General features: G+C 35.3%; 1 protein-coding gene across 2 annotated transcripts; it reads right to left on the bottom strand.

The window, feature by feature from the left end:
• Positions 1–214: 214 nt before the first annotated feature.
• LOC137712070 (4-coumarate--CoA ligase-like 9) lies at positions 215–5,738 on the bottom strand. 2 transcript variants are annotated; one of them, XM_068451217.2, is made up of 6 exons: positions 4,570–5,738; positions 2,990–3,179; positions 2,081–2,226; positions 1,892–1,959; positions 1,382–1,484; positions 215–1,065 (listed from the first exon to the last, which is right to left on the bottom strand). In XM_068451217.2, exons 1-6 carry the CDS (start codon positions 5,635–5,637, stop codon positions 940–942), a joined length of 1,701 nt encoding a protein of 566 aa, XP_068307318.2. In that variant the 5' UTR covers positions 5,638–5,738; the 3' UTR covers positions 215–939. The 2 variants fall into 2 exon arrangements, with proteins under 2 accessions (XP_068307318.2, XP_068307317.2); XM_068451216.2 differs by having other exon boundaries at positions 2,081–2,292; positions 4,570–5,716.
• Positions 5,739–9,729: the final 3,991 nt, after the last annotated feature.

The raw sequence follows: 9,729 nt of genomic DNA, 5'->3' as shown, positions 1-9,729 counted from the left end.
AAAAACGGAATTGCTCTTTATATGAAAAATTTATATCCAATTAGTTACGTACATGGGATTCAAATCAAAATACATCGGGCCCCACGTAGGTATAGAATTGTTTTGGTTAATTTCTTTTTATTAACAACGGAGCTAAATGCCCAATAAAAAGAAACTACAATAAATAATCACGAGACTTAGAGGTTCGAGCTGCTGCATTCACCACTAGGAGGCATCAACAGAAGGCGTGACCTTGATCGATAATATAATGTACCAAGCTCAAGTTAGCCAGTTCATCGGCTACAAAATTCATCTCACGATAAATATGACAGAATTCACACATAACAACTCATGAAAAATCCTCCTTAATAACTCTAAAGTCCGTTATGGAATTATTATTTTGTAGAATTAAGGAGATAGAACTAGGAATCACCAGCCAAGCAAATCACCATGAGGTAGACAAGCATCCCATTGTTCTCTCCTCAACTTGAAAGCCTTTCTTTTGTTTTCACCAATGCTCTGTGGCATTTTACGCCCGCAGTAATAAGCTCAAGGCAACAAACTGGTTCGAGGTCTGCATGGTCGCCAAAGAGCATGTTACCATCTATCACTGTTCCACAATATTCTGAAAATCCGATGCTGCAACTCCGCGAAAACACGATGGAGGACGTAATTGACGCCGATGGAGAAAGGGATGGTATGGTTGTAACTGCTGGTGATATTGTTGCAGCAATCACCAGAAACAAAATTGTAATGTCTTTTGGGTATAGATGTTGAAACTTATTGCGATTATTTTTTTTATATGGGAAATTTTTTGGAATTGTCGAATTAGAAAAAAGGAAAATTGTAGGGCAAATATGATCATGAAAGATGCATTTTCTACTGTTTAATTGTTTGGCGTCATAAGTTATCAGTAAACGTTGAGAAAGCTTTCTTCTTCCTTTGATTCGAACGAATGAATCATAATTTTGATGAACCAGTGGATAAAGCATGAGTTACTAGCTCCCTCCTCAAGATCTTTCCTGATGGAGATTTTGGAATGGAGTTGATAAATGCTACACGTCGTATCTTCTTGTACGGAGCAACCTGGAATAAGAAATAAACCAATTCCAATATAAAGGCCTATAAAACACAAAGTTGCTACTCAAATATTCAGGTAGACACTAATACTTCTAACGTGTTTCGTTCTCTTTTTACGTAAATAAGTTGCTATGTGAAGATACGTATCCATGACACACGAAACATTGTAAAACACATCGAACATCAACGCTTATTTCTGTGCAGCTAATCAAGATATGAGAATATAAAGGACCCGTGAGCAATTTTACTTTGCAGGATGTGAAGAAGACAACTAGTATGCACATTCAATGAAAGATTTTCACAAGTATATTCAGAATCATACTTGTTTTGCAACGAAATCCATAACTTGAGCCTCAGTGATATTGCTTCCGGGCTTTCTAACCGCATAGGCCATGGGAATCTGCCCCGCGTTTTCATCCGGATAACTGTTTTACAAGCACAATTCCAAAGAAATAAAGGACTTGTCAACCTTGAGGAAGAAAAAAAAGCAGTGAAGTATTTCAGTAACGATCATGTTTTTTCTAGCCATGCAAGAAATTCCAATCTTTTTTTCCCTTTTGGGATGGGGTGGAGCGGCAAAATACCAGATATCACAGACAATCCTATCAGCAAACAATCCGTTAATCGAAAAAATTCTTCACTGTTTTGTCTTTTTTTTTTTCAATGCAGCAATTTCTTGTCTATAGACAAAGCTAAACTTGTAAGAAATGACATTTCAAAAGTAGCAAATAAGAGAGATTGCAGTCACAAACTGCTATACTTACTGCCATAAAGCATCAAAACAAACTAGTTTTCTCGACAAAAAATGAAAGTCATAGTACTAGGTACATACGGAATCACAGCAGCATCCACAACGTCGGGATGAGACTGAAGTATATGTTCCAACTCAGCTGGGGGTACCTGCAATTTGTTCCAGAAGTAGTGACACCAGAAATAACAGATTATTTACAGGGACTGATCAAATGACATTTACAACCATCTTTGTTATGAGTGTCTCAAAGAGTCTGAAACTTTCAATCACCTGATATGCCTTGTACTTTATCAATTCCTTTAACCTGTCAACAATGTAGAGGAAACCCTCGTCATCAAAGTAACAAAGATCACCGGTCGTCAACCACCCGTCTTCATCCAAGATCTCAGCAGTTGCCCTGTCATCTCCAACATAACCTGCACGCATAGTCAGAGGGGGCGTTGGGGGTATGCAAGAGGTGCAATGGCACAGGCCTCGAATTTCTGAGGGGCCCCAAAATTTTGATGCTCTTATATATTACATATGAGTATAAATTTTGTAAAAAAAAGTTTTTAGCTGAATAGAAAAATCAACATCATATGATTTTGTCTGTAATACAATTAAATAAGTGGAGCTTAGACTTAGTATATTAAATTCTCTCTTTCCCTTATCAATAAAATAATCCGTGTATTACTTTCTTCCACTTTTCTGTAACAATAAAAAACTAAATTGTGTATTAGTTTCTTCCACAAACACAAGCGTATTTCCTTATCCCTCTTTGAGTTGTGCTTCATTTTTTCACAGATGAACCCTAAATTATGATTTTATGGCAATTGGGAAATTATTCAATTAGTAAGAGAGAATGTGCATTTCAATTAAGTTTAAATACTGATTGTTGAACTCTTTATGAATATATTGTCCACCAAATTTTTATTTTTTTAAATAAGAAGAGCCTTTTTATTAAATTCGAATGGTGCTTCCAAAATGTCAGAGACGATCATGCGCATAGTGATAGTTTTAAAATGTATGATTGGAACCTGCATTCTTGTTTATTCCGGAATTCTACTTTGATGTTATGATTAGTGGATTGTCTCACTCAAACTAACTCAAGTTAATGGAGTTCGTCGTCCTTAAAAACCATATTAAGGTATTTTTATTTTGCAACATACAACACTCGAGACAGAGGAAGTGTCTCGTTACCTTTCATGATTGTTGGACCTCGCAGCCATAGCTCACCGCTCTTGCCAGGAGGCAAAGCCTCTCCGGTTTCAGGGTCAGCAATCTTGGCTTCCATATTTTCGGCTAGGCGGCCCACAGAAGCACGACGGCTACATTCCTCTGAGTCAATCATTCTCGTACCCCCTCCTCCGGTCTCGGTTAAAGCATATCCCTATACAACCATAATATTCAAACATTTGACAATGTTGCTAATAAGTTGCACTAGAATAAGGCCTAGTTTGGTATTGCGTTATTCACCAAAAACTATTTCACTTTCAAGTTGAGCAATGAAAAAGTGTTCGGTGAAAATAAAATATACTGTTTATTTTAAAAGTAATGACATCCCGACAGTAGCTTTTAAAAGCAGCATATATGTTGCTTTTAAAAGTTGCTTTAATAAAAATTGGAGTTGAGCCTTTAGAATACTTTTAATTCATGTAATAAGCTTATTAATTTTAAACGATGACATTATTTATCTTTTTAGACACTGTTTTTCATACGCAAAACATTTTTTTATAAAATACAGTTTATCAAATGCTCAATTACTTTATTTTGCAGTTGATTATCTTTAAAACATAACAGAAGCAATTTATTAAAAAAACACAGCAATCCCAAACCGGGTATAAGACTATGAATCTGGCGATGCATGAAGTGATTAACAACTATGATTAAATTAGGGGACGGTAGAATTATGTGAACAACGAAGCAATTAAACCTGAGTTAATCAATTAGTTAGACAAAACAAGTCAATGGTTTCACTATTTTGTGCGCATGCTCATTTGACCTAGCTACATTCAGCGGTGAAAAGTCTCCTTAATTAATCACAAATTGGCTTAAATTTGTTTTGTTACTGTTTCCTAGGAAAAAAAAATTACAATTTACAACGCGTATTTAATAATTTTAAAAATAAAGAAGCTATTAGTGGGCCCTTCTTTTGTTCTAAATATAATACAAATATATAATATGTATAGCACTACTCAATAAGATCATCTTCAATAGTTTGGGCTAAAAGTTAAATTTTTTAGCCCGAAAAATTTAGCTTTTAGTCCAAAAACAGCTTTTTTACTTCAATCATTCTACTCTAAAATTTTAGCTCGAGATTATTAAAGAATGAACTTAGGTTATTTTTTTTTGTTAAATTAAATTTTTTTAAAAAAAAATAAATATGTAGACTATCGTAAATTAATTTTATGAACATTTTAATCTAAAAAAATTTAAATTCCAATAAATATTGGGTAGAGTCCATCCCGATTTCTGAACTAAATTTCGGGAGAAATTTGGCATTGGTTTAATATTTAGTTCAAAATTTCCCCTTGAGTTGGACTGGGTTTGGGGGGAGGGAATTTTGGGGGAGGGTAATTTGACTTTTAGCCCAACATTGGAGTTGGTCTAAGAATGAAAAAGTTAGAAACTTAACAAAAATAATATCGATGATAAAAATTTTAATCGTTAAAATGATAAGTTTTTTTTTTTTTTTTTTTTTGTGTCAAACGATAAATTTATTTTAAATTTGAAAGTTGGTAAGGGCAACAATGATCTCTACTTGCAGTTAAATTTCTGACCTGTCCAATTTCCATACTGGGAAATCTCTCACAAAATCTGTCAACAACCTCCTTGCTCAGCGGCGCGCCGCCACAGCCGAGAAACCGAAGCGAGCTGAGATCGTACTTCTGAGCCAACTCCGACTTCGCCAGAGCCACGATCAACGGCGGCGACACCGGCATGTACGATATTTTGTGCCTCTCCACGGCCCTCAGCATAGCTTCGAACTCGAACCTCTCCATCAAAACCAAGGTCTCGCCCGTAGCCACCGCCCCAACAACCATGCAGAACCCGAACACGTGGAACAGAGGCAGCGTGAACAGCAACACGCCTTGGCCGTCGGGTAGGGTCGGGTCAGGTTCACGCCGAAAGGCGTGTATCCCGGCTATGAGGGCTATGAAGTTGCGGTGAGTCAACATAACGCCTTTGACACGGCCGGTGGTGCCGGAGGAGAAAAGAATCGCAGCCGGGTCGGTTTGGTTGACTTCAACTGAGGTGTCAGATTGGGTTACGGATGACCCGTCCCGGTCGAGCATGGAGAGGAATTCGGGTGAGTCGAGGAGGATTATGGTGCGGATTTTATCATCCCCTTTGGCGAGCTTGTTGGCGGTTGCTGACGTGGCGAAGGCGATGGCGGGTTGGGTTAGCCGGACCTGGTGGGCGATCTCGGACTCGGACCCGATTGGATTAGCAGGAGAAACAACGACGCCTAAGGCAAGGAGGGAGAAATAGAGGACGGGGACGTGGAGGGAAGTAGGGGAGAGAATGAAGGCCACATGACCTTTGGAGAGCGCGAGGGATTGGAGGGAGAGGGTGAGGGAGTGGATTTGGCTGAGGAAAGTTTGGTAGGAGACATGGCGGCCGGAGGCGGCGTCGATGAGGACGGACGTGGTGGGCTTGGCCGTAGAGGATTGGAGGAGGGAGAGGGTGAATTGGGTGAGGGAGAGGGGTTGCGAGAGTGGCGGGAGTGGGACCGGAGGCCGGAGGGAGTGGAATGTCTTGGTATGTGAGCAGTAGCCGCTCTTCGGGTCGATCCAACGTCTGAGATTTGCTGCTGATTCCTCCGCCATTGTTGAAGGTTTCACCATTTTTTGATCAGAAAGTTGAAGGTTTCACTTGTAACTGCCTTTCTTCGGATAACAATTTTATAGCACATTTCTTTATTATCTAGGTGACAAATGAATTGAACAAACTATATCATTTAATTTCAATATTTTTATTAATTAAAACACATAAATAATCTTAAATAGCATAAGAAGATTCATAGTATAACACAATCATTATTTAATTGGCAATCTTTTTATTAATTATTGATTTATATTTTGAAATTCAATACTAATTAATTTAGATGATGTGACTATGCGTGGTATACAATTGTGATACAAAAATATGATAAGAATAGAATTAGGGAAGTGTTATTAGCATTCCAAAAATCTCATTTTACACTCCTCATAAGTGTTTTTTTTTTTTAAATATAAAAAATTTAGAATATAGAATAAAAATTTTAAAGTGTTAATAACAATTCCTTAGAATTATTGTATGATGAGTTGTCGTGTTTAAAAAGTCGCTTTTCTTCGAGAGCAGTGAAAATAGTGGGTCATAGTGTCGGTTGGTTTTAGAACAGTGTTATTTCTTTTATTTTTACACATTTTCTTAAATTTTAAATATCAAATAAATTAAAAAAATTACAAAATAAAAAATAACATGAGTGGGTAAGAGGTAAAAGTTTTTCTAAATTTATAATAAGTTGCTAATTTCTATTCTTATTTTTCATTTTGATTCTTCTTTCAAATTTTATAATCAGCCAATCTTTTCCTGCGTTGGATTTTAGAATTTTTTTTATTAATTTTGATCACATGACAAATGTTTAAGGTAATAGAGTAATTTTCTTCTGAATATGAACAACAGATTGCCAACAAACGAAATTAATTATTTATAAAATTCAGAAAAATAAACAATAAAAACTAAAATTAAGAGAAAAATTAGCAGCTATATATACGAATTCAGAGAAGAAATCGTCAAATATGCCGTAGTTTTCTTTTATTCAGTAAGTACTGCTTGTAGCTGAGTGCTTTTCAGAAGCTTAAAGGAGCTTTTTCTGTGGCTGTAAGTCGAAGACGAATGGACAGACGAAGAAAGAAACAGAGAGGTGAGTGTGATTTTAAAATTTATTTATACATAGTGACGTATTTGATTTGGCTTTTCCAATTTGGTGCTTTTGTGGTTGTCAAATGTCTGTGTCAACTTCTATTTGACATGTGATATCTGTGTCAATCTTCTATTTGACATGTGTCAATCTTCTATTTGCATTTTAGAATTTTTTTTTATTAATTTTGATCACATTATAAATGTTTAAGGTAATAGAGCAATTTTCTTCTTAATAAGAACAACAGATTGCTATTCTCTCATCTTTTGTAATTTGAACCTCTACACTTTCTGTTTGAATTAGAAAAGAAATTGATTAAATGAAAATTCAAGTTTAACGCCAACAAACGAAATTGATTATTTATAAAATTCAGAAAAATGAACAATAAGAACTAAAATTAAGAGAAAAATTAGCAGTTATATATACGAATTCGAAGAAGAAATCGTCAAATATGCCTTAGTTTTCTTTTATTCGGACCTGACTTCTCTGCCTTCCCAGTTTTCATACACTTTCATCTCCTTTTATTTGTGCGGTTACAGTTAAGTCATGTTAATATTTTATATAAATATTGTTTTTTTATCTTATTATCTTTATAAAAAAAATCAATATAAAATGTTAATGTATCTTAACCGTGACTGGACAAAATATAAAGAAATAAGAATGTACGAGAACTGAATGGCGGAGAAGCGGGTCCCTTTTATTCAGCAAGTACTGCTCATAGCTAAGTGCTTTTCAGACGCTTAAGGTGCTTTTTCTGTGGCTGTAAGTCGAAGACGAATGGACAGACGAAGAAAGAAACAGAGAGGTGAGTGTATTTTAAAATTTATTTATACATGGTGACGTATTTGATTTGGCTTTTCCAATTTGGTGCTTTTGTGGTTGTCAAATGTCTATGTCAATCTGCTATTTGACATGTTATGTGATTCATTTAACACTAATTTTGACACTATAACTTATATTTATTAATAAGAAAAATTTGAAATAAGTCCAATTTTATTGATTAATTTTTGAAATAGGTCTAATTTTAGTGACTTTTGACTTTTAAAATAGGTCTAATTTTTAGTTACTTTGAACCCATTTCAAAAAACCCCTTAATAGTATTGTAAATATAAATAAGAGTTACTGGCTATTTAACATTATTTTTACAATCTAGTAGTATTTATCTTCACTTGTAAATGAGAAATTTTATATTCAATTATTGTTAAGGCGAATTCAAACCACATTATTATTAGTCCATTGTGAGTATTAGTTCACTCCCTTAGGCTTTAGTTTGCAATATTTTGAATGGTTCTAATTAGTGTTGGCCTAAAAATTCTTCTCATGAGTTGTTGGAAATTCAAATTTCTATGCCTAATATTGTGCCAAACCCTAGCTTGGCTCATATGATTTGATGGACATCTTCATCTGGCATCTATTATGATGTTGCTGCTTGAGATAAGTTTCGGCAATCTAAGCCTTAGGTAGGTTGGTTTAAACTTCTTTGGTATAATCAAAATATTTTCAAGATGAGCTTCTTTCTTTGGTTGGCCGTTATTTGCAAGATTTTTACTATGGATAGTATTTTGACTTTTGCTCCGTCGGCTCCTGTCACTTGTGTCCTTTGCTCTACTGCTACAGAGTTCTAACGTCACCTCTTCCTTGAATGTCCTTTTGTTGATTGTATTTCGTCTTCGTTGTTGTTGAAGTGCGGTGTCTCTTGGCTAAGGCTTCCTTGGGCTCTCTTTGTCATGTGGGCTGCCAGTAGTTGGATGAAAAAATCTCTATCATCGATAGTGTTGAAGTTATGTCTAATTGTTGTCGTATATTATGTTTAGAAGAAGTGGAACAACCATAGATTCAAGAACTCATGTAGATCCGTTGATGTGGTTCCCAACTTAATTAAGTCCGTTATTATACTTCAGTTCAGTTCTTTAAAATCGCCCATTCCGCTGGTAATGAATCTATTTTACGAAATGGAATGTACTTATGAATAGTTAGTATTTGTTGTTACTGCTTTGATGCAACATTGATGGTTTTGCTGTCTGTTTTTCTTGTGGTTGCAGCTCATTGCTGCTTGTTTATTGTTTTTCAGCAAACCAATCAACATTTTCAACGTACACAAGCTATATGTGTTCGATCCACTCGAATCGCCCACCATGATCTTTATGATATCCACTAAAATCTTCACGGGTACTCACTGAATCTCTCGATTAGATTTTGCGTTATACCACCAGCTTTGCCCCCACACAAGCACCTCTCCAATATGTAATGTATATTTTTTTTCATAGAAAACCGAAAAATTGGCCAAAATAAGGAGTTTTTTTTTATAAATCCAGTGCCGCTACGTCAAATGATAATTTTTTTGGATTTTATCGATATATTGTCAATATTGATCAATAATGCTATCGTTATTTATTTTAACCATTGACATATGTAAAATTTCATTTCAGCTCATTTACACAAAAAACTAAATGAATAGAAAAACGCCATTATGAATATCTGATTAAAAGTAAATAAATTAGTTTAACGTTCAGTCATAAGTTATGACACCAAAACAAATTTAATAATTGGAATTGTACCTTAATTACATGATCAAATACTTGGGCTATGAACACTCATTTTCTTGTTTGCTAATCTCGACCACAAGAAAATCTTGGCCAGCAAAAGAAAATTGATATGAATTTTTTTGGTATGGCGACCGTCCATTTTTCGACAGAACTAGTTGCATGCAGCTTATAGACAGGGAAGAAGAGTGCCACTATATATTGGTGAAGGCAGCTCTTGCACATCATCTTCCAAAAGTAAACACATCAAGGGCTCTGAGTTTGGCTTGAGAGCAGTAGACTCAGTGTATTGATCAGGCTAATAACCTCTAGGTTCTGACCAAAATCTCCTCGCCTTCTTTTCCTTGTATTCTTACCAAAGTCTCCTTACCTTCTTTTCCTTCTATAAAACAATAACTATAGAAGGTTGTGACTTGGGAGAGATTTTTCAAGTGAATATACCAAGTGTCATAATATAAATGGTTAGATACTTGCAAAAAAAAAAAAAAAAA

Source organism: Pyrus communis, chromosome 14 (assembly GCF_041283825.1).
Source record: "Pyrus communis isolate YQ-2024b chromosome 14, ASM4128382v1, whole genome shotgun sequence".
Taxonomy (NCBI): Eukaryota; Viridiplantae; Streptophyta; class Magnoliopsida; order Rosales; family Rosaceae; genus Pyrus; species Pyrus communis.
This window is presented reverse-complemented; position numbering and strand designations above follow the sequence as displayed.

Bases quoted from the DNA above. Each gene is read 5' to 3' on its own strand.
- LOC137712070 (XM_068451216.2), bottom strand. From the start codon at position 5,637: ATGGTGAAACCTTCAACAATGGCGGAGGAATCAGCAGCAAATCTCAGA. The intron at 1,960-2,080 runs GTGATTGAAAGT...AACAAATTGCAG, and splicing joins TAAAGTACAAGGCATATCAG to GTACCCCCAGCTGAGTTGGA. The intron at 1,485-1,891 runs GTATGTACCTAG...CTTGTAAAACAG, and splicing joins GTGGATGCTGCTGTGATTCC to TTATCCGGATGAAAACGCGG.